Raw genomic sequence first — 26,229 nt, 5'->3', positions numbered from 1 at the left:
TTTACTATCATCTCCAATGAAAGACCAAACATTACTTGTATGTGTTGCCGGAGAAGCCATTATAAAACTCAAACAAGGAATGTTGATCTCTATAAAAAAAAGTGAAAAAGAAAATAATTATGAGTGGAAGGATTTTGCTACATATTTGTTTCTGGAAAATTGTTTTGATTTGGGTGAAGATCAGCGTATTTGTAAATACTGTTATAACAAGTTAGAAGAAAATAAAATGCCAGCTAGAGCTGTACATAATAATTTAGAATTGGTTGATATTCCTGCAGAACTTGGTGATTTAAATACGTATGAGTCTATACTCATTCAAGGTGTCCATCCGTTTCAGACTATAGTTCGTATGGAGCCCAAAACAGGTAAATTACCTCCTTCAGATTTACAAAGAGGTTTAAAAGGAAGAGTTGTCTATTTGCCATTAGATTTGAAAAAAAATATTGAAACAATTGATGCAGATAGTTTGGAAACTGAACCATTAGTTATTCTGGTTAATGGTGTACCTACAAAGAATAAGAAAATGTGGCAGGAGCTAGTAGATGTACGAAAAGTACAAAGAGCAAATTCATATTTGAAAAGAAATATTAAGTACTATGAATCAATTTATATGGATGAAGATGAAGAAGTTTTACTAGCAGACATAGGAATACCAACTGGGCAAATTGAAAAAGTGGATAAGTCAAAAGAAGAAGAAATGTATGAACATTTCAGCATACATCCTCTTCATTCTAAAGAAGTTATGGGAAACAGTATTGATCTGTTTCAGATGAAAAAAGCAAAAGGAACTCCCGTGAGTGTATGAGAGGAGAGCTTGGAAGCTCATTGTTTTCCCCAGCTGTTTCCTACAGGAAAAGGTGGACGATATGATGAACGTCCAGTACAGATTCCTGCTTCTGAGTATCGGACTACAATATTATATGCAGAAGATCCAAGATTTCGTCAAAGTATTCCTTATTTATTCCATCTTTTATTGGAAAGTGACTTGTCTGCACTATCTTATGCAGTAAATCCCATTTTAAAACCTGGAGTACATCTACATAATGTGTCTGCAAAGGATTTTATGAACAAAGTGCCACAGCGAGATGATCATTTGGAATCTCAATTGATTAATCTGATGGCTTGTCAGCGTGGAACTAATGAATATTGGTACCGATGCCATGGAGAATTGAAATGTATGTTACGGAATTTAGGAACTCCTACATGGTTCCTTACCCTAAGCTGTGCTGAGTACGCTTGGGATGATTTACTGGATTTTCTTCGAGAGGCAAATTCAAATATTGAAAACATCCAATACAAGACAGCAGGAGAATTGTAATCATTGGATCCGGTTAATGTTTGCAGATATTTCAATCATAGATTTGAGGCAATGATGTCCTTCATCTGCAACAAAAAAAAATCCACCTCTTGGAGAAGTTATGGATTTCTTTTGGAGAAAAGAGTACCAAGCAAGAGGTGCTCCTCATATTCATATGCTGTTGTGGATCAAGGATGCCCCAAAATTTGGAAAAGATTCTGATGATGCAGTTTTATCTTTCATTGAAGAATATGCAACATGTGCTATACATAAAAGCACAGAAGAAAAAAACTTAAAAGAGCAAGTTTTACGTTTCCAAAGTGATCGGTGTGGAAAATACTGTCGACGAAAGTACAAGAGTAAAGATAAATTCTACACAAAATGTCAATTTGGATTTCCACGACCTGTTCTTTCAAAAGGAAGAGTAAACAGTTTTATGTCAGCTGTGCGACATACCATTACAAGAAAATCTCCGAAAAATACCTACAACCTAAGAAGAAAAGAAGAGTCAAAATATATAAATGACTACAACGCAATCATTTTATCCATGTGGAATGCTAACATGGATATTCAGTATGTAGCTGACAATTCTATTGCTGTTGCTCGGTATGTTACATCTTACATCACTAAATCTGAGAAAACGGAATTGAAAGAAATGTGGGAAGAGATTTCTCACGAGAAGACTGTCAGTAAAAAGCTATACAGTTTCAGTTTAAAGATGTTATCGCATCGAGAAATTGGGTCATACGAATGCTCAGATAGGTTATCATCTGCAAGTCTGTACTCCAAATCCAGAAGAATAATTTGGGTACGTTTAGGCCTTGCAGGAATTCGAAATCGGGTACTGAAATCTATTCGAGAAATTGAATGTTTAGCAGAGAACGAACCAGAAAGTACAGACATTTTGAAAACAAACATGTTGGACACATATTACCCAAACAGAAGTCATCATCTTGAGAACATGTGTCTCTATGAAGTGCTGCAGAACTACATTTATAAACGGAATGCCACAGAAGACATCAACAATGGAAAATATAAAGTAATTGGTGAGGAAGGATGTTTGGTGAAACAAACAAAAGGAAGTTTGATTAATCATAGGAAGCTGAGTTGCGACACTACTGACAAAAAGGAATTTTACTACTTAGCACTTTTACAGCTTTTTAAACCATGGCGTTCAGAGGATGAATTACTTGGAGATTTTCAGAGCTAACAGATTCCTTTAATGCATGCAAAGATAACATAGAATGCAGTACTTTCTCAAATTATGTACAAATGTTAAATGAAGAAATTGAACAAGAAGCTACAATTGCAGCTGAAGTAGCTAGAGACAGTTCTCAAGACAGTCAAAGTTCTGGTATGCTCAGTCAAGATCCCCTAGGACAACCAATCGTAGAAAATGAAGCTGCAATAGCCATGACTGAAGTGGAAACAGCTATGACTCAAGCTCAGGAAGATTTAATAGACTTACCAAATTTGGAACAACAACTGAATGATGAACAACAACAAATTCATGAAGAAGTCACAAAACAAATTGATCATGGATTACTACATGAAAATAAAGAGTGCTCATGCACATCATTTGAACCAATCAGAATGTATGTGAGTGGACAAGCTGGAACTGGAAAAAGTTTCTTAATTAAAGTTATTAGAAGCTACCTACAGAAAAAAACTGATTCAACTTTGTCTTGTGTTGTTACTCCTCCAACTGGGTTAGCAGCATATAACATAAAAGGAATTACCTTACATCGTTTGCTAATGTTACCAGTAGAGCATGAGAACAAAATAGAATACCACAAGCTAACAGGAGAAGCATGTTTTGAAGTTTCAAGAGTGTTGAAGAAAATAAAAGTTCTCATTATTGATGAGGTAAGCATGGTATCAAACTTAATGCTTGCCTTTGTGTATTTAAGAATGCAGCAAATTCTAAAGACAGACTATGACGTGTTATTTGGAGGAAAACATGTTATAGTTTTTGGGGATCTTCTGCAGCTCACTCCAGTTAAAGGACAACCAGTATTTAATACTCTTACACATGAAGACACGAAAAAGTTGTTAGGAAGTATAGGTAATGTGAATATTTGGTCATACTTTGAGTACAAAGAACTCATTACCAATATGCGGCAAGCAAATGATGATGATTATGCGAGTATTCTCAAAGATATCAGAATTGGACTACTCACAGAAAATGGCAGAAAAGCTTTACAGAGTCGATTGCTATGTAATTTGTTTCCAACAGAACAAATAGTTCCAGAGAAAATATACAAGAAAATTGCAGAAAAAAATACTGTAATCTGCTTAATGCCAACGCTACATGAATGCCGTATATTCAACGAAGAACTTTTGAAATTGGAATAAGAAGAGATTATGAAAATGGAAGCCGTGGATAAAATACAGCATGAAGGAATAACTATTACATTGACAGGCAAATTGAAAACTAAATTGGATTCTCTAGAGAAAAACATATCGAAAACAGCTGGTTTAGAAAAGAATCTTTATGTATGTATGAACTGTCGAGTAATTTTAAGACGTAATTTGGATGTTGAAAAAGGTTTAGTGAATGGAGCTATGGGTAAAGTTGTGGGTTTTGTTAACTACCAGAAAAAAGATGGAATTGAATTTTTAAAAATAAAATTTGATCAGATTGAAGAGGTTAAAGACATTAGTCGTTGTTCAGTTCGTTTTTTGCTTGTGAAAGACTTATATGTACGTAGGAAGCAGCTTCCATTTTCTCTAGTATATGCTGTAACTATTCACAAATCTCAAGGATTAACTGTAGATAGTGCTTTTGTAAACATTGGATCTAGTGTGTTTAAAGAAGGTATGGCATATGTTGCTTTGTCACGAGTGAAAAAATTATATGGTTTATTCACGATAGACTTTGATGACTCAAAAGTTAGTGCTGATGCAAATTGTGTAAAGGAGTATAATAGATTAAGAAGAAGCTATGCTCCTCATTTAGGTCAGTATCCTGTGTTTGAAAAACGTGTTGTTTGTCGGAAAAGGAGAATTGAGAATATCTGTAATGAGGATGTACAGAAGAGAAAACAAAAAGAGAGTGATGTGATTGCAAGCAAAAAGAAAAAGGACAATGTTGAAGAGGTTGTTGGTTGTCATTTTGAAAATAGCTCTGGTGTCAACTGCTACGCTAATGTAGTGCTGAATGTTGTATTTTATCTTGAAAGTTTGCAAGAGCAGATAATACTAAATCATGAAAAAAGATTTTGTTCTCTGATGAGTTTCCTTTATGAGAAGCTGAGTAATGATAAAACTAAATTAGAAAGTGCTTCTGATGTTAGAAATCTTTTAGATGTATGTTCTGGATGTACACAGTTTACTGAAAATGTCCAGCAAGATGCACAGGAATTCTTAATGTATATGCTTATGGTACTGGAAGATGAAGGGGTAGAAATAGAACATATGTTTGGTCTCTCTTATAAATGGGAACATTGTTGTGAAACCTGTATGAACACATGCAGCACTAATGTTGATTCTGAAAGGTTCATACATTTAACATTACCGGAGAGTAAATCAGTGACTTTTAGTAAATTAGTTAAAGATGCAAATCACAACATGGAATGTTCTCAATGTAAATCAGAAATGTTATCAACGTTATTTTTAAAGAAATATGGACAGTATATAATTTTAATGATGCAACGTTGTAGAGCTGATGGAACAAAATTGGACACTTTAATAAAGAAGTTTATAGGAAATCAATTATCAATATCAGGAAAGACTTTTGTTGCAGTTGCAATAATTTTCCATGATGGACCTTTTATAACTTCTGGTCATTACACAGTTTATCTAAATTGTGAAAAAGGCTGGACACTGTGTAATGATTCTCAATTGATTTTCAAGCAACGTTTGCCTGCAGAATTACCAAATTCCTACTTAATTTTTCTAAAACCAAAATTTTAGATACAAATTGCAGCATCTGAAGAAACCATTATTTCGATTTTATAGGATTACCATTGGATATTTCACCTAAAAAGGGTTTAAAAATTACTATTTGGCCTCATGGAAAGGTAAATGTTTCTATTGTGGACTTCTTTGACAGATATTATTTTGGTGTATGTGCTTAAGCAACAAGATTTACAGACGTTATTTATTGCAAATAGTTATTGTTCTTAGAAGATATTTTTAATATATATGTTACATTTCTATCAAGGTATGTTTTACTGAGGATATGTTCAGGGTTTTTTATATTTTTTTGCCCGCTGTTAAGTGATGAATGCAATTGATATCTCTATTTTCAGTGAAATTCAATATATTCTGAAAACAGCAAAAAAAGGGCAAAAAATTACTTTGTTAAATATGAAAATATGTGTACTGTATTCTAAAATGTATTGTTAAATATTACTACTTTTTTTCTTTCTTTTCAGATCGAGAAAGAAAATTTAGGAAATTGAATCCTTTTTTCTTGCAATTAAAAAAAAACATTTATTTCTAATTAAGTTATTTTGTTGGTCAGGTAAGTTTAAAATATCTGTATTTCTCACCCCTTCACTTACATGCTCCCTTTTGTTCACTTCTCCTCACTCTGCTTTTCTCATTCCCCTTCTCTCTCTCTTCTTCCTTACTGCTCTTTCTTAACTCCCTCACTCCTTCTCTACTACTCCCCTAGGTTTACTGCCTCCATCACTATTTTTTCAACCATGCTTCTCTCCCTGTCTCCATATGTCTCAGTCATTCTAACTGCCTTACTCCTTCTCAGTTCCTTGCTCTCTGTCTCTGTTTCTGTCTCTCTCCCTTTGTCTGTCTTACCCTTAATTTCGTCTGGGGCAGATTTACAAGCCCCCTGCGCCACCACTACGTCACTTTTCATGACGTACTGGTGGCGAAGGGGGCTCCTCCATATTTACAAGGAGAGGAAAAGCCACCCTGCGTGACTTTATCTCGCCTCGTAAATACAGCCACTTCACATGCAGCACTGTGCGTTGAAGGGGCGTTCAATGGGTGTTGTTGTGGTTGTTCCCACGCAACACCCATAGAACTAGACACATCTCCAGATTTACGAGAAATCGTAACTCTGGAGAGGTGGCGTAGCGAGGCACAATGAGGAGAAATGTTTTCATTTCTCCTCGTTTTTTCCTCTTTCAGTGCGTGCTGCATGCTACAGCACGCATTGAAAGAGGAAAAAGCCTCTTGTGATTGTTTTTGTGCAGGAAGGTGTCCCTTCCTGCAGAAGAACAATCTCCCCACCACGCAGGCATCCTTGCAGCATGGTGCAAGGGAGCCTGCGCCGGCGCATGGCTGCAGTTTGTGCGCCAGCGCAGGGGAAGCATAGAGAGCATTCTTGTAAATATGTCGCATCTCTGTGCTTCGAAACTAACGCAGCACGGCGCAGCAAAATTACTTGCTGCACCGTGCTGCGTTAGTTTGTTATAAATCTGCCCCTCAGTTTCTACCACTCCTATTCCCTCCATCACTCACTTTCCATCTATGTTAATTTTTTAACCTTCTCCGTTATTCTCCTTCCCTCACCTTCCCTACCTGTCACTATCCTTTACTCATAGTCACTCCTATTCTCCTACTTCACTTCCTCCTGTCTGTATTACACCCCTTCACCTTTTCGCATTCTTTCCTTCACTCTCCCTCACTCTGCTTTGCTCATTGAAATCCTGACTCCCTTTCTCTCACTCCAGTTTCCTAAATCCCTCCATCCCCTCACTCCCCATCTCTCACTTTCTCTTACCCCCTTTTTTAATCCTCATACCTGTTATCTCACCATCACTCCACTTCTCTTACTTTCAATCCCTTTACCCTGCTGTACTTCATCCGCTTCGTCTGTTACTCCCTTTTCCTATCTCCGTCCCTTACTCCCCTTTTCTCACTCCCCCCTCCCTCTCTCTCCATTACTCACTGCCATTCCCTTACTCATTCACTCTTCTTACCTGTATCCTCTACCCTTAGTCAGTCTTTCACTTCCCTTTCATGACTGAATATACTTTCCTTTTCTCACTCATTCTGTCAGTCCTTTCCTCCTCTTCACTCAGTCATTTCAATCATTTCAATCATTCATGTATACACTACACATTCATTCAATAAAATTACAACACAGTATATTAGGAATATAGCTCTTCTTGGAGAAGTGAAGTGAGTTCTGAAAATAACTTTTTTTTAGTCTTTTTTTTTTTGTTTTTTAACAATTTTATATTTTTTTGAATTTTTTAAAGCAGCAAAAAAAAACAGGGAATGAAAAACTGTTCCAACAGGAACAAAAAATAAAATGGGAAAAATTATGAGGTGGAGCATGTGTGCTGCTGTATTTTGTTCTCTATTAAGTTGATGCTGCTCTCACCATAACAGAGAACAACATTGCACACATTGCACCGTATATGAACCTTCTGGAACAGAGGGTGGATATCCAGAGGTCTTGAAGCAGGTGAATCTGCAGCCGCAGATGATGTGCTCGGCTGAGCTCCTGGAGGGTTGTCTCTCGTGGCTCTTGTAGATTCACGGGCATAAGCCACAGGATGCACTTTTTGGAAATGCCTCATCATAGAATAAATACTAAAGGAGTTTTTTTTGGATCTCCTCTAGATAGGACAACTCCACAAACAGTGCAAGTGACTTTTGGGGCATTCACCTTCTTCTGCCCCTCTGGAAAAGTAAAGAATTTCCATATAAATGAGTCCTTTTGTTTCCTCTGGGTTGGTGGCACAAAGGTCTCCTCTTCACTCTCTGTAGAAGTTTGCTGTTCTGCCATGCTCACGTAGTGGAAAAGCTGTCCAGCTCCTTCTCCAAGGAAATATGAAGAAATAATGAGGGGAGTGGGTGTGGTGTTTGAAGATTCTGGAACTGAAACTACTATAAACCAAAGAAAAGTGTTGTTTCGTAATCGCATGACTTGCCGTGCGCGCACGGAGCACGCACACATGCGCGCACGGAGCACGCACGCATGCGCACACGGAGCACGCACGCAGGCACACACGGAGACGGTGCACGCACGGTGCGCGCACCATGAAAAACCCTAAAAAACCCAAAAAACTGTTTATAAGTTTATGGAAGATATTAACTATGCTGTTCAACTTTATCCAAATAAAAAAAAAAGAGCTGAGCCATTCCATATTACAGGATACAGTCAATGTATAACTATATATATAGGTAGTTTATTGTAAAATAAATATTTAAAAAGTATAATAATACATACATAAATTAGCATTTAAAAAAACTTGCACATTCAGTAAAAAAACATAGGTTTCACACACGTTATAGTTAGGAATTAGCATTTAAAAAACCTTTGAAATTCACTGAAAAAAACATAGGTTTCACACACGTTATAGTTAGGAATTAGCATTTAAAAAACCTTGCAAATTCACTAAAAAAACCATAGGTTTCACACACGTTATAGTTAGGAATTGGCATTTAAAAAACCTTGCAAATTCACTGAAAAAACCATAGGTTTCACACATGTTATAGTTAGCTGGACATTTCACTCGTACAAAACCATTGAAATTCCCCCGTTATAGTTAGTTCAGCTAACTATAACTCGCGCGCCCGCAATCCACTGCTGATGACGTCACATATTACATCACTCATGACATGGTCAGTGACATCACTCATGACATCACTGATGACATCTCAAATGACATCACTGATGATATCATGACATCACCCATGTGATAAATTACCACATCTTCTCACACCCTAATATAACCTTTGATACACCGACTCAAAATTTCAGAGTTCCATTCACAAAACCATACATACTCCAATACCAATAACTACATACCCACTTATTAACTCTTAGGTCTACATACACCTCCACTCATTCACCTGTACAGTCACTCATACTTACAGTCACTCCATACAAAACTATCATATGCATTTATACACCTATATAGACACTCACACACCACCAATCATCCATAGAGGTACTCTCACACCTAGTCAGTCATGCAAATAATCAAACTCCCATTTACTCACCTATGCGGTTATACACACTCAAGTTCACTTACTCATAAAAATAGTACCACACTCTTACGCTCTTATAGAATCATTGATACAAGCACACACTCATCCATACAGTTACTCTCACAATCACACACTCTCACATCTACCCACTTATATACTCTTACACGCATATATACTGCCTTTCACATATGTAGTTAGTCACAAATGTACCACTGAGATATACATTCAATCGCTAATACACCCATACATACACTCACTCAACCATACAGTTCATCACAGATGCTCTCTTAAAACCATTCACCCACTGAATCATCCACTCACACATCTAGTCACAGAGTAACACACACCCTACCCACACAAACACTCAGGAACCCATACAGATACTCAGACAAGCAATCAATAACTCATATAGACACTCATATAGCTATTCACAAAACCATGCAGCCACTTATACACCAACATACAGACACATACAGACATTCACACAGTTTAGTCACTAGTCTGCAGTAAGATACATTTAATGACTCACATATAGAGTCAGTTACGCACCACAGAAAATCATCCATTCACACACTTGTACACCCACTTATTCTTCAACAGGCCTTTCCCTATATATATTAAACATATTAAAACTGTTCAGAAACACATACTCAATGGATGGTTTTATCAGTGATGTCATCAGTGATGTCATTTGAGATGTCATCAGTGATGTCATGAGTGATGTCACTGACCATGTCATGAGTGATGTAATATGTGACGTCATCAGCAGTGGATTGCGGGCGCGCGAGTTATAGTTAGCTGAACTAACTATAACGGGGGAATTTCAATGGTTTTATACGAGTGAAATGTCCAGCTAACTATAACATGTGTGAAACCTATGGTTTTTTCAGTGAATTTTCAAGGCTTTTTAAATGCTAATTCCTAACTACAACGTGTGTGAAACCTATGGTTTTTTTAGTGAATTTGCAAGGTTTTTTAAATGCTAATTCCTAACTATAACGTGTGTGAAACCTATGGTTTTTTCAGTGAGTATATATATATATATATATATCCAAGTCACAAAAAGCACCCCATTTTGAAGAGCCAACTTGCAGGTAGAAAATCTTCGTATTTATTATGCAGGAATACAGCACAATGCAATGAAACAAAGTCCAAGTTGAATTCTGTGCCTGACGCGTTTCATGCTCCTCGAGCATTTCTTCAGAGGCTTCATTACACACTGCATGGAGCACCGACTTCTTTTAAATCAATAACACCTGCCCCAGTGGGCGTTGGCTCACCAAGAGCCTGCTGGTATTAGTAGTGCCAAATAACGCTACAGTGGGCTGCTCCTGTGCAATGTCAGCTAAAAAAATAAATACCACTGTGGGTCTAGAAACTGTCACAAAGCCTTAGCGCTGCATGATTCATTATATATATATATATATATATATATATATATATATATATATATATATATATATATATATATATATATATATATATATATATATATGTATAAAACGCAGAGTTAACTTGAACATGGGTGGTAGCTTACAGACCATGGCATTGTTACAGCATGGTACACTGAGGATTCTGCATGGATCCCATGAGGTTCAGTTATCAGCCAGAATGTCCTTCGTAGGTGGTAAGTGGAAAGCTCAGTTATTGTGGGGTTCTATTGGAGCACTGGAAAACACACAAGTGGGAAAAGCAACCTGGAGAATAGACAGGAAAGACGTGCAAGACCATAAGTGATTTCATACCAAGGAGAGTCCACGCCACAATGCTGGTTGGATCGACGCTGGTGGCATTCTCTAAGAAGATCTCTGCTTCTGTATAGTGCTCCTGCAGGATAGACACAATACCGCAGAGCAGCACACTATGAAGGGGGAATGGAGAGAAATTCAGTACCAAGCAAAGGAGGTGGGAAGAAGATGGGGAGACAGAGGAATTTTGAAATGCAGAAGAAACCAAAGACAGTAAGGAGGGCAGGAGAAAAATGTTGTAATGAAAACGTGAAGTGTGTGAGGATCCAGAGACAGGTGGGCATTTTGGGAAAAGAGGAAAACAGGATGAAAAGAGGTGAGGAACAAGAGAAGGTAGAGTTAAAAGATGTCAGAAAGAAAAAGAATAGGTAAGAACACATGAAATGTGTAGATGTAGGACATAAGTACTCAGAATAAGATGATGGAAATAGAAGAAATCAGGTGGAAGAGGTACAAGGGTAAGTGGTGGCGGAATTAACAAGAGAAAGGAGACAAAGGAGGTAAGTATGCAGAAGGGGATGAAGGAACGAAGAGGGGAGAAAGTGGAGAACATATGAAGATAAATGGATGTCCAGAAGTAAGCACATTGGAGAAAGTTCCAGAGGTAAACACATGGAAAGAGATTATGAGGTGCAATAAGGATGACCGGTGAGGCACAGATTATAGGAAGGAAGGGGTGAACACAAACAAAGCAGAATATGAGAACACAGAAGGAGGTATAGGAAGTGCAACCATGAGTTAGAATGGAGGCGAAGAAGAGGGAAACAACATCAGAAAAATATTATGATGAATACAGGAGAACGTGATAGAAGAGGGACACATCACAGAACATAGAAAGAAGTAATGAAGAATACAGTAGGAAAGGAGGGTTTGGACCAAAGGAGAAAGTGGAAAGAAATACCGGAAAATGTGTATGATATACAGAAAAGGTAATACAAGTGGAAGATGTAGAAAACCCAATAGGGAGACAAAAGAAAGTGGGGGTGGGAGGTCATGAGAAGCACAGGAGGAGTAGGAGATAAAAGCACAGGAGAAAGTGGGATGGGGTACACCACAGAGGTGGACAGGAACAAAGGAATAGATGGAGGGGGAGTTAATGAGGAGTAGGTGAGCAACAAAGATGAGGGTAGGAGGAATATGGTAGAAAAATACAAGAGAAATAATGGGGACGATGTGCCAAAATGGCATGAAGCACATACAATGAGGAAGACAGGAGAGAGTGACAAGTAATAAATAAGAGGTGATGGGAAAAAATAAGCATGTTATTCAGATGGCTCAGTCTCACTGCTAAAATGTGCAAAATAATGGCTTATCCACACTCAAAAACATTACAATTTAAGGTTAATTCAGCCAATTTGAGATAATAATAATTACACATCTACATTTATAAATATTAACACAATTATTTGCATGCTAATTCTCTTCTACCAAGTAAAAAACCTATTTGTAAATAGAGCGAACAACTTTATTACAAACGAACCATAGACTAACAGAATTTACAAACGAAACCATCAATATTTCCAAAAATAATTCAATGATTTTTATTACAGTCACACACACACAGCACAGTTGTATTGGTTGTATGTCTCAATATTGAGATCGAAGCACACAAAGGTGATGAGAGGAATTCTGCCTGGCATTGGACTGGAATGCTGCCCTTACACATTGTCAGTGGTTAGAAAAATTGCAAAAGCATTCCGCCCATCACCTTTTGTGCATTTGATGTAGCGTCATAAGTAGTCAACGGTATGCCACACTTTGGTCCTCTGCTCACTGTATCACTAGAGCAGCGCTGAACCCTACTCAAGAGGCCCAATCAGGCCAAAACCAATCTCGGGCTACTTGTGTTCAAGTTCAGAGAGGGCTTAGGGGTGGGTGAGGGCATTACTTGACTTGTGTGGCTGTATCTTTTATGGTTTTTTACCAACCGAAATAAAGAGAATTTGATTTGATTTGGGTGAGGGCATTGGGTGGCCAGGGTATTTTTTGGGTTTAGGGTGGGTAAGGGCATTGGGTGGCCCGGGTATTTTTAGGGTTTAGGATGGGTAAGGGAAATCACAGAAAGTTCCTTACTCTCAGAACCTCTCTAAACTGTTTTGATAGATAAGAGAATAGGACGCCTTGTGCAATTATGTTATGACATTTTGGTTCTCCTTTTGTTGTGTTCTATGTGTATGGTCAGCAAACAGAGGCACAAGCAGAGATTATGAAACTTTGCAACATATATGACATTTAATCATGCCAGCCACAGTTGTGTCAGTTCCCGGTTTGCAGTGTATAGGAATGGGCAACATAGTACAGTACAATGGGATATGAACATACACAATTTCTTTAAATCGGCTATGCACTGCACAGAATTACATATGAACGCAATCCACAACAGGGGTAAGAGTGGGTAAATGCACTGTAACTAGCCCACTTGGGCTTCACACTAATTGAGTACAGTAACATTGCAGTAAACTGTGCACAAGTAACTCCTACAAAATGGGTGAATAATTTTTCTCATGCTATGATTTTAAATGGGATGAGTATGTATTTATGCCATTTTGATTTTGATTCAATTTGAATATAATATTTAATGTATGCAGACATCTTAATTTGGAACATCTGCACTTGCACATTAGTTAAAAATTTCATAATTCTACTCCAAACCCTGCAAATTCCAACTTACGGGACCAACAAAACACTTGGTGCAAATCTGGCATGCAGCGACCAAAAGTCTGGGGTGGGGGCGGAAACTTACACAGGCGACACCTCTTTGGGACTCGGAGCAGCTGGGAACTCTGAGAACCTCGAAGGGGTTTGACAACTGGGATCTCATAGGGGATCTCGAGAATTGGAGACCTGTGGAAGAAGGGTGATATTCTCACCTTTGAGGCGCTTCAACAGGAATACAAATTAGCCAACTCTGAGTACTTTAGGTACCTACAAATCCGGCACGCATTGAAGACACACGTGGAGACAGGTTCCTCTCCCCCAGAAGCCTCCCCCATAGAAGACAGGTTACTAGAAGGACAACTTTCTAAAAAAAACGATCTCCCTGACTTATAAAAGTTGATAAACAACTCTCCAGATCCCCTGGTACAGACGAGGGGACATTGGGTGGGTGACGGGCTGGAGCTGGATGAGGAAGAATGACAGGAGGAGGTGGCCTCCCCACGGGAAGTGGCCATCTCCGGAAAGCTACGTCTCGCCCAGCTCAAAATACTTCACAGAGTATACGTTACGGGGCCCCGTCTGGTCCATATGGGGCGGGCAGAGGTGGGAGAGTGCAGAAGGAATGTAACCAATTGGGTACTTTCATGCATATAATATGGGAGTGTACGCACATACAACGATACTGGTGCAGAGTGCATGAAGTAATGAGTGAGGTGCTTGAAATGACTGTCTGTCCTGAAGCAAATAGGTGCCTCCTGAATGTATGGGAGCCCACAGATCTATCCAGTAAAGATAAGCTGTGGGCTACATTGGGTTTTATGATTGCCAAGCGAAATATAGCACAGTTGTGGGGAGCTACATCGCCACCTAACATAGCCAAGTAGAAAACGGACATGGACTGGTGCATGTTTAGGAAGAAGACTATATACACAGCAAGGGGCTGTCCCAAAAAATGGTTAGCGGTTTGGAACAAGTGGAATGTGCACAGAGGGAATATCTGTAGCCCTCCCGTGGTTCTCACAACGGAAGAGTCTCTGGACTCGTGAATGTGTAGATTACTCATGTTAGTGCTATAATAAACTAATGTAAACAAGTGTAAATGGATTACTTCACTTCCTCTCAAATGCTATCTGTAAAGTTGAATGGCATTGACTTAATAAAAATAATAAAAAAATAAAAAATAATGTCATAATTTTATTGACTTTGATTTCGTCATTCTTAATTGCTGATTTAACTTCATGCTTTGAGTGTTAATTATTTTGGCTCCCTAACATGGCTTTAACAGGGGTTTGACCTCACTGAGTTATGAATATATCAATGTGATTCTATTGAAAAGTGCAATGGCTGCACTTTATATGCTCAGTGTTTCTTTTGTTTCTATTGCACGTCACTTTTGAAAATCGTGTCATAATATAAATATTGTGCACAAAATGGCGTTCGTTGTTGTGAGAAAGGCCAGTAACACGGGCGAAAAGCATTACCAAATGGTTGTACTTTGAAAAGAAACTAATTTGCATTTGGAGCCTGTGCCACGTCGGAGCCCGTTTCATAAAAAGTTTCACAGGTGTTAGGCGAATATAAATATATATATATATATATATATATATATATATATGTGTACACATATCCGCATATTACCTGCAAAATAGTCCCATTTTTGTTTTAAAGGCATGCATAGTAATGGCATATGCGTGGTAATGGACGTGTGGTAATGCCATGCGTGGTTCTGTCATATATCTGTTCAGAGAGGACCTGGCTTGGCAGCTTGGGTTGAACTGTTCTCATTGAAGCAGGACCAAGACTGGTCTGCATATGGCTGGGCCTAACCTGAGGTGGTATGATGTATAAAAGAACGATGGGTTGGAATGCTACACCGAGCTATTGCCAGTGGTTAGACAAAATGTTCCTTTTTTTGTCACTCCAAGAACGAACAGAATGCAAACTATTATCGCCACGAACGAACGGAATGCAAACTATAATCGCCACTTTGCATTCCGTTCATTCTTGGAGAGACACAAAAGGAAAGCATTCATACATTCAGCATTGTGGGTTAATTTTACCTACTTTTCGAGTCTGATCCGAAACACAGCTGCTCTGCTTTGTTGGTCCTGTGATACTGTGCTCTGCTGCTCGATTTCATTGCCCAATGGAGTTTGCCTACATCGGCCCAGCACAGCCCAGCCTATCCCAAACGCTGCTCTTTAAAATACAGAGTAATAGACTATCACTGAAGTGTTTGAGAGCAATGTTGAGACTGGCTTGAGCGGGGCAACCCAGTGCTCCATCAGAGAGGAGAAACCTGCAGTCTGCCTCAGCAGGCTCTCTAACAGTGTGATATCAGAGGCCTTTAAAATGCGCATGTCAGATTGGACTCGTCCAAGCTTTTGTCCTGCCTGACATGCACACTTTGTTTTAGGGCAGTCCTTTGATCTATCGCTGCCTTATGAGACGAGGACCATGCCACCTCCTCCTCCTGCTCTAGCTAAGTGGGACGCCTGTCTTATAAATAGTTTAACTGTTTGGCTCTTAAGTGGCAGGGCAATGCCCATTTCTACTATGGATGAGCCGCCTCTGAAGAAATGTGGGTAAGAGTCAGTGGCGTAATATAAGATGATGGTACCCCCATTTGAATGTCTTAAGGGAAACCAAGACCCCATACCTCACTTACAGTCATAGGCTGGAGATAGTTTGGGGGTGGCTGAAGGGTTAGGCTGCAGGGGCAAAGCTCCTCGTAACAGGGTATACTGTCTAATTGTGCACAAGTCCCCAGGGCTGCTTTTTAGTTACCATTCCTTTGATCACGTTTCTCACTAAAGTGACAGGATTTGCCCCTCAGCAGATAAGCATAAACAGGGCTCCCAAGTCAGCTTTTGCTCTCCGAAGAAACCGTGCCCATCCTTCCACCTCTCTAGTCAACTCTCAAGCTAAGGCAGATGCATGCTTCCACTGAGGTCCACTTGCACATGCGTTCCTCTTCCATGATCATAAACAACCCAGTTAACTGGTGAAGTGCAGGCACTAAGCCCATATGTACGAAACTTCCATTTTGAAATTCCTAAATAGCGAATCATAAGAAATCGCTATTTAGAAAACCCAAAATGGAATGTACTAAAATAGTGATTCCTGATAGCGATTCTTACAGGGTCGCAATCTCTATTAGGAAATCGCTATTTAGGAAATGCAAACCCATTCATTCCTATGGGCCTAAGACCCAAAGGTACAAATGGTTTTGCATTTCCAAATTTGCGATTTCCTATTAGAAAATCACAAATTAGGAAATGCAAAAGCATTTATACCTATGGGCCTTAGGCCCCCCTTAAACAAAGGGTAAACAAAAATTGCACTCCGATAGAGCGCTCAAATGTCCTCAGGGCAAGTAGGCGCTCTGTGGCACTGGTAAAAATGCATTTTAGGTGCGTTTTTACAAATTGCACCTGGTTACCATCGGATTGGATCCAATGGCAATAGCACTTCCTAAATGCCCATTTTGCAATTAGGAAATGCTATGCACATGGGGTTAGGAAATCACAAATTGGGAATGCCTATTCGTGATTTCCTATTTTGGGAATTGCAAAATGTGATTTCTATTTGGTAGAGGCCCCACCTCACTGTACGGAACAATAGCAGTCTCATGCAAAGCAATAATCGAGGATTTTCGCAAGTGCTCCACGTAGCCTGAAGTCCACACTTGGCATAGAGGCAGAATGGCGATACTCCTCATCAAAGAAGTATGTAGTAAGAAGTCTGCTGTAAGTTTACTGAGTGGAACAACGCTCTGTATTGCCTAACACAGGCACTGAAGTATTTCTGTAGCCACTTACATAGACATTTAAACAGCCATAGAGGTATTATAGCAGGCTGTTACATACCAGCACATTTATTTATCTCATGGCACTGACAGAGGTGTACTTCTACACTCTCTTAGATGTGTAGGCAAGTACTGACGTAATCTTCGCAAACATGTAGAAAATTTTTATTTAAATGGGTGATGGCTACTAATGCAGACCCTGTCTGTGCATGTGTAGGTGTTTCTGAAGTATCAAACCCATATTTTAGTGCACATAACACTTCTAAGAAATGCTGTTCGTATGCCATAAAGGATGCTGTTTTGCTTAAGAGATTGACAGATGTATTTTTGAGTTGAATAAGTTACTTGAGCATTTGTAGGCCTCTTTACAAAGTACTACATAGAGCATGCCCCCTCTAAGCAATTGTTATACATGTTCACAAAAGCATAGACCCTCTCTGCAACCTAATCAGACAGCTACAGTAGGAAATATACATTCAGTCACTTACTAGAAACTCAACATTCCTGCAGCAGACTCAAGGGTCGTTGCAGTCACACTTCATAGCTCTCTATTCCCTTTAAGAGGTACTGAAATATTTCTGCAGCCACTTACATGCACATTTAGACAGCCATAAGGCTACTAAAACATACAGTCACATACCAGCACATTTACTTAAATATCTAATAGCACCTCATACAAGCAGGGCCGGCTTTAGTGCTGGTGGCGCCCGCTGCGACAATCATTTTTGGCGCCCCATGACCGCCTCCTTGGATGCTCTTGCTACCACCGGGCATAAGTGGCCCCCCCTCATCTCTACAATCATAAGTTATTGCTAAACACAGAGTCCCCCCCTGAGGTCAGCGCCCCCTCCACAGGTAAGCGCCCAGTGCAGCCGCACCAATCGCACTGCCCTAAAGCCGGCCATGCATACAAGTGTACTGATACACTCACCTACATATGTAGGAAAGTACTGACACAACCTTCTGAACCATGCAGAGAATATAGTTTGTGAATCATGGGTGATGGCTACTAGTGCAGACCTGTCTGTGTATTCTTACGCTAAGTTTCACTTGGCATGTTATAGGTCTTTCTCAAGTATCAAACTAACATTTTAGTGCACAAAATACACTTCTAAGATATGCTGTAGGTGTGCAATAAAGGATGATGTTTTGTGCTTGAGCGATTGAGAGATGTCCTTTTCAGTTGACTAAGTTACTTGTGCACTTGCAGGCCTCTATGCCAAGTACTACATAGAGTATGCCATCCCTAAAACAACTGACATACATGTTCACAAAAGCATAGAGCCTGTCTTGCAGTTACAGAGATAGCTACAGAAGCACATATACATTCAGTCACTCACCAGAAACAATGTATGCATGTAGCAGACTCAAAGGTAGTTGCAGTCACACCTAGATAGCTCTGTATTGTCTAATACAGGTACTGAGGTATTTCTACAGCCGCTTACACACACATTTAGGCAACCATAGAGGTATTATAGCAGGCAGGTACATACCAGCACATTTACTTAAACATCTCATGGCACTGATAGAAGTGTACTCTTACACTCTCTCAGATATGTAGGCAAGTACTGACACAACCTTGTCAACCATATACAGAAATAGTCCTTCAAACATGGGTGATGGCTACTAGTGCAGACCCTGTCTGTGCTCTCTTACCGCAAGCTTCACTTGGCCTGTTATAAGTATTTCCCAAGTGTCTAATCCACTCAAACACTTATCCACCCAGTCACTGACCTACTCAGACATTCATGCACCCACTTAGACATCTACTCAAACAGCCAGAGACTCCCTCAGACAGTGATGCACCCACTCACACCCATTGAGACACTTATGCAGACCCACTCAGACACATACACACACACTCAGTCACCTACCCACTGAGGCACTCTTGCACTCACTCATACACTAATTTTAAAAGGTTACAGGTAGGAAACAGAATAGAAAAAACCTTAGAAATTCACCGAAAAACAGAAAGGATACAGGAGGATATAGTTAGGAAATAACATTTAAAAAACCTTAGTAATTCACTGAAAAAACCAAAGGTTACATGGACGAGTGAACTGTGAGCTTAAATATAACGTCCATGTAGGACGTTATATTTAAGCTCACAGTTTCACTCGTACAAAACCAGTGAAATTCAGCAGTTATAGTTACCTGAACCGCTTATAACTTACGCCACCGCAATGCACTGCTTATGACCACACATATTACATCACTCATGACATGGTCAGTGACATCACTGATGACATCACTGATAAATTACATGTTACTTTTGCCGCCAGAGATTTTCTGACACTTTTGCTTATGGGTAACATGATTCCTTATATTGTGTTTAAATTCTCTTTAGGAGCTTACCAGATCTCCTTTACAATTCCATCGATATATGAGGCAACGTGACCATTACACCTCTCATACGGTCTTAGGGGTGAGAACTTTCAACATAGGCAGTTATTAACTTCATTCTATGATTTTTAACACCAAGTATCACTAATTATTTGTTAATTCCTTTTTCTTAATGTACAGCATCAGATTTTCTCCTTTGCAGTTGGCAGGTGATCACTAGATCTCCTGTCTTAAATTCAATGTTCTTTGCATGTCACCTCTTGTCAACATAGGCTTTCATCTTTTATTTATAAAGTAAGTCCTTCATTCAAGTTGCATCATCACGTTCTACTCTTTTTGTTGGCCTGTTGAGGTAACTTGGTTGTCATGGATCTCCAGAACATCAAAGTTGCAGGACTGTTACAAATGGTTGAGTGAGGTGTTGAACGATAGGCTTGTAGGATGAAATACAACACAGTTTGCAAATTGAGTCTCAAGATTTGCACGCTGTACTGCTTTCTTTAGCGTACTCATAAAACGCTCAACAAGACCGTTGGCTTGCGGCCACAAAGGCATTCTCTTCTGATGCTTTATGTTCAGATACTCCAGAAAATCCTTCAATTCTTCACTGTTAAACGACAGACCATTATCCGACTTCAAAATGGCTAAAACGCCCAATGTTGCGAAAATGCCGTCAGGTTTCTCAATGACTCGCTCATGAGTTGTGGATGAGAAATCTTCTACTAATGGAAATCAAGAGTACTCATCCACAATTGCTGCCAAATGATGTCCATTGTAAAGTGGGCCAAAGAAATCATCGGCTATTCTATTCCACACATGCTTAAAGAGTTCTAACATGGTAAGAGTATGTTGAGTAATGTTCGTAGATTACATTACTGTTACATAGGTGACAGGCCTTGACTTCTTTTTCAACTCTCGCATCTAAATATGGAAACCTGACTCGGTCTCGGAGAGCTCTTTTGGTGGCAACAATATTACGATGTCTTTCGTGACCCACTTCAAATATCTTCTGCCTTCAACTCTCCAGAATTAAGATTCTTGACACTTACAGTATAACTCCTTTTCCCCAGAGTTTTTTATGGTGCGAATCGGGTATCAGAGCACTTTACATAGCACCAGTTGCATTACAGGAGGACACAGAATGTTCAGCGTCATTGCCGAGACTCGAACCCAGTTCCCCAGATTCGAGGTCGACTGCCGTAGCCGTTAGGCCAACTAGATCATATTTAATGTTTATATATTTTTGGTATTCACCATAACTAGTGAGAGGACTGATTCAACTTCAGCATGTCACTATACTGGCTCATGGCAGTTATGATCTGGGCTAACAATACACCAGCTGACGTATTTGACTTTACAGTGAAATTAATATAGGTCTTCAGCCTTCCGGGATGGAGTACCTTGACCCTGGATAGGCACACTAGAAAAGTTGTCAGTAGGGTTTTTATCCTTCCCTAGACGATATACAATGGTGTAATCATACTCTTGCAATCAGAGTCCTCACCTTTAAATGCAAGGAGGAATCTTGGCTTTTAGATTGCCAAAGATAGTGAAAAAGCGTGATGCTCAGTTACCAACGTAAAAGGTTTTCCATACAAGAAAACATGGAAATTTTCACATGCCTATACCATAGCTAAACCTTATTTCTCAGGTTGAGAGTAAGCACGTTCTGTCTGGGACAAACATCTACTGGCATATACCACAGTATGCCTTTGAGCATGGGGTTGTCCACTGTGCTGTGCCAGGATAGCGCCTAACCAAATGGGGCTAGCGTCAACAACAACCTCTGGGTGAACCTTGGATTGAAATAAGCCATTTCAGTAGCAGTTTCAATGGCTTGTTTGATTTTCTTGAATCTTCTCTCGCATTCCTGTGACCACTTGAATAAAACATTTTTCTTCATTAACTCATGTAAGGGAGTGCTTATGGTCGCAAAGTCTCGTATGTATGTAAGAAATGAACGTATCGTAGAAACATCTTGTGGGGGGTCAGCATTAAACAGCGCTTGTACTTTAGCAGAATTGGGTGTCATGCCCCTATCAGAAAAGATATGCCTCACACTTATCTGAATTCAAAATCAGGCTTGCATCAGTCAGTAAGCAACATACTTGAGAGCTTTATCATGATCCTTTGGTGTAACTCCAAAAATCAATATGTCATCGCCAACGTTCCCTCTAATTTTCTTTCTATTTGTATGGCAATTAAGGTTCTCTGTGCACTGCAGCTATTACGTGCACCAAAGACGTGCATTAATATACTATGCAAGCATGCAAGCTTTGAAAATTTGTGGTTTAGATGGCAGAAAGAAGGATATATATCTTAATATCTCTCCAACAGATTTACACATCACCTACTATGTGTCTCCTTTTTTCCTTCCTGTCTACACTGTATTTCCTTTCCTTTACACATCTTGCAGCATTCTACTGCTTCGTTCATGTTTCTGCTTTCTTTTGCTTCTTTTTACAAATATCCCACTACCCTGCTTCTCTGTCTTACACACTCGCCCTTTCCTATCTGCATCCTTTCCCTCACCTTTTACACGTCTCTTACTAGTCTTCTCCTCTAAAATGTTGACCCTTCTTCAGTTATCTCTGTTTAAATGCATCCCACTATCGTGCTCCTCTGTCTTACACACTGTTCCCTGAATAAACTGCAGCATTTATAGGCAATTCTGCAAATTCAGGGCATTCCTGTGCACAAAAAAAATGTTCAGGAAAGGGACTATCCAAACTCTACTCTCATTTAGGGCATGGCTTCTTAGCTGTGAGAGAGAAACTGTAATTTTGTACCCAAGGCTTCAGAAGTAGGCAGCCTAAAGGCATTAATACTAAAGATCTGTAATTCTGACTCAATAAAACTGTGAACATCAATTTGAAGGTATTGGGAAAGGATGTGTGTGCCAGGGCTGCCTACCTCAATTGGTACAGCTGCTGCGAGATTTGTCTATGTCATCTCCGCCAGGAATGCAAGGTGCACCCTAGGTAATGGGACAGGTGGTGTAGGCCATAGTTGCTTGCTCCATGTCTCTGTTACTGAGAGTCCACACTTGCATGTCCACTCCGATTGGGCCTTTGAAGAACCTACATGTCCACCCCAACAGGTTCTCCTATGAACCCAGTACCCCACCCAAACAGGTCCACGGAAGAGGAGCACTGACATTTTGCCTGGTTGATTTGCTATGTAATGTAGCAATCACATAGCACTTAGTACTCCTGAAATGGCAGCAAAGTGCTCAGATATTCAATAAGATTCCCTTTTGAAGTGCATAGTTGAATAAAATATTTAAAATAGTTTGGCCTAGCTGTTGAGTTAGGTGTTTCAACATTTTGGACATGCTTCAAGCATGATAAAGAATACGTTGCTGAGTATGAGAAGTAGGTTATGCTGAGAATGTGAGTTGTACCATGCAATGACTAACCTAAAGTACAAAGCCCACAGTAATGCAGCTAGAAACCATGTAGTAAAACATTGTATGGTAGCGGATAGGGTCAGAATAAGTTATGTTATGTTATAGGGTATTTATTAAGCGTGCGGATACTCCACAGAGTGTCCCGGCGCTAGCCTGACCCCAGAACAGAAAGCTAACATAGGATACAGCCACACTATTTCTGGAAAAGCCAGGTCTTTAAGCCTCGTACTGGATTACTGTAAATGCCTCCATTGCCAATAATGGCGTTCTTGTCCTTTTCTTCCTTGCAATCCAATTTAAAATTCGGCGAAGGGCTACCGGGCTGCTCGCCTTCCTCCTCCTGGGGCTGGTTCGCCTTCTGCTCCTCCATCCCGCCGCAGCGCCCCGGGGACTCTCACCAACCTTCTTCCCCCTCAGTCCCCCCAACAGAGTTAGCAATTCTAGACTCGCGCGCGAAGTATAAGTCAGAAGCATACAAAGCACAAATACAACTCAAGAAGAGTATTGTAAGCATATCAGAAACAAAACAAGCCATTCTAACTATAAATCTTAGAAATGCTGAGATTGTGGTAGCATTCTCGCAACCATAAACTCTGAGAATACCTTCACTAGGTGTAATGAGCACACTTAAAAAGTATAGAGATAAACAAAAAGATCTTCAACACTGAATGGTCTGTAGTTAGGAAAAGGGTTAAACATATAATATGCACAACACTAAGAAGCAGGTGTTTCCACACTACACCTACCACGTAGATGCAGTGCAACTACACGTTTCTTCAAATGTCCACGTTTATGATTACATTTAATGGAAATATCCATTAGTGAGATTGAGATTATGTGGTGCAAAGGTGGCACATTCCTTTCCTGAAAGCACATGTTGCTATGTAATGCTTACAAGGAAATTCAGTGACAAGAAAAAGCATGCAGAAAATAGCAACTTAAAAAATGGCTTCATGGCTTCCACAACTGGATTGATTTTCCAGACAAGCAGGTACAGACCCTCCTGTGGTCATCCATGTACAAATCTCTCACATTCACAAAAGTGGGTTGTTGCCATTGTATCTAAGACGCTACGCAGAATTGCATTGGTATAGAGTGTGTGTTAGAACACGCTGTGGATAGTGAGGCCTAAAGTGCTATGCACAGCAATACGACTCTAAGTTCTTTATTTTTTATCCGCAGTTTTAGTTTAAGTCACATTGTGTTAGATAAGTGTTGGACTTGGCCCTTTTTCCCTGAATTTTTTCGTTTTTGCAGTGTTAAGGTGCAGGTGCTCCCTTCTCCCAAGATGGCTGCCACAGACCCCTGCTACTGCAGAGAGGTCTTTCATAGTAGCACCCTAGCTGCCAGGAGCTGGCTGGAACCCCACAACAATGTTGCAACACCAGCCCGCCTTTTTGTCCCATAGGTAGAGTGGGGAAGCTCCTGGAATGTGCTGGAACCTTCTAGAAGAGAGGTGGGGTTTTACTTTTGCCGCCTTGGCTAGAGGTCACCTGACCTAGGGCTATTTAAGTGAGGGAGGGAACTTTTTGTAGTTAGTTGGCCAGTGGGGTAAAGCAGAGCTGGAAGAATCCACCAGGAGTGTAGGCGGTAGGGCCTAGCCAGGGACTTATGCCTCTGAGAGTGACAGGATTTAGGTGCTGCCTCTTAAGTGAGTGAGGGACCCTGTGAAACCCACTGATCTTGCCCAGTAGTAGGAGGACCCAGAGTACCTCTGCCCAGCCTGACTAGGACGGACCTAGTCGCCAACTCACTCCCTACCCCCCTTTCTGTAACAGAACCTCTTAAGGGCGCCGGATACATCTGCGCCAACCAGACTTCATCTAACATCTGCGAACAGGAACTGAATGCTGAGACTGCGTGTCCAGATTGAACTCTAAACTTATATGCCAAGCGCTGAGACTGCGTGTCCAGACTGACCCCTGCAACCGGATGCCAAGCCGATTGGAGAGCCACCGGGGATCGACCAGGTATTAGCGCTGTGACCCCTGCGCTCCCTGACCTGGCCTGGGACCCCCGGCAGCGTGCTCCGCTGAGAGCGAAACTACCCTCCTTAATTTGAGCCCCCCCCCCTGTGACGTGGGAGCCAGCGCGCTCACCGCGGCGGCCCGGAGGCCGGAAGAAGTGCCCTGCAGAGTCACGAGGCCCGTAGAGAAGCCCGGGGCCCCGTCGCTGCCGTCGCAGCTGTGAGAAAAGGTGCGCAAGGCCGTGGACGAGATTCCCCCCATCGCCGCTGGCGCGGACGCCTTCCGACGACGTGAGCAAGGTAAGCCTGGAGGCTGGGAGTGGCCCCGGTGCGCCCCCTACTGGCCGGGAGCCTCAACGCACCCCGAGCCCGAGTTCCCCCTCCGTGGGAGTCCCCCCTGTCATCGCGACGGAGAGACCCCGCCGAGGCATCCTTTCCTTGTGTCCCCTTGAACAGTACTGAAGCGTGGTGCCCTACGAACTGCACCGGAGCCGAGAGACTCGCTCCTCAAGTCCCGTTGCGCTCCCTGCTGAATGCTCCGTTTCAAAGTATTACCTGTCATTGATTACGAGTGGCGCTTTGTTTTACATGCTCCATTCCAAAGTAGTACATGTCATTGATTACGAGTGGCGCTTTGTTTTACATGCTCCGTTTCAAAGTATTACCTGTCATCGATTACGAGTGGCGCTTTGTTTTACATGCTCCGTTTCAAAGTATTACCTGTCATTGATTACGAGTGGCGCTTTGTTTTACATGCTCCGTTCCAAAGTAGTACATGTCATTGATTACGAGTGGCGCTTTGTTTTACATGCTCCGTTTCAAAGTATTACCTGTCATTGATTACGAGTGGCGCTTTGTTTTACATGCTCCGTTTCAAATTATTACCTGTCATTGATTACGAGAGGCGCTTTGTTTGACATGCTCCTTTTCATAGTATTACATGTCACTGATTACGAGTGGCGCTTTGTTTCACATGCTCCGCTTTGAAGTATTAAGTGTCATCCATTACGAGTATTGCTCTGTGCTAGATGCCCCATGCAGAGGTAGTCACCGCTTAGCGCGCACAGCGCTATCATCACCCCTAGA

At 40.7% G+C, this 26,229-nt stretch overlaps 1 protein-coding gene across 2 annotated transcripts in view; it reads right to left on the bottom strand.

The window, feature by feature from the left end:
• CFAP70 (cilia and flagella associated protein 70) overlaps positions 1 to 26,229 on the bottom strand; it is a 960,887-nt gene that overhangs the window by 256,770 nt on the left and 677,888 nt on the right. For both annotated transcript variants that reach the window (XM_085628140.1, XM_085628139.1), the window contains exon 19: positions 10,957 to 11,072. In XM_085628140.1, coding sequence (XP_085484266.1) covers positions 10,957 to 11,072 — 116 coding nt within the window. The remainder of the gene's footprint in view (positions 1 to 10,956; positions 11,073 to 26,229) is intronic.

Source organism: Triturus cristatus, chromosome 10, assembly GCF_964204655.1.
Source record: "Triturus cristatus chromosome 10, aTriCri1.1, whole genome shotgun sequence".
NCBI lineage: Eukaryota > Metazoa > Chordata > Amphibia > Caudata > Salamandridae > Triturus > Triturus cristatus.
Note: the sequence above shows the minus strand (reverse complement) of the source record. Positions and strands in the feature narration are given on the sequence as shown.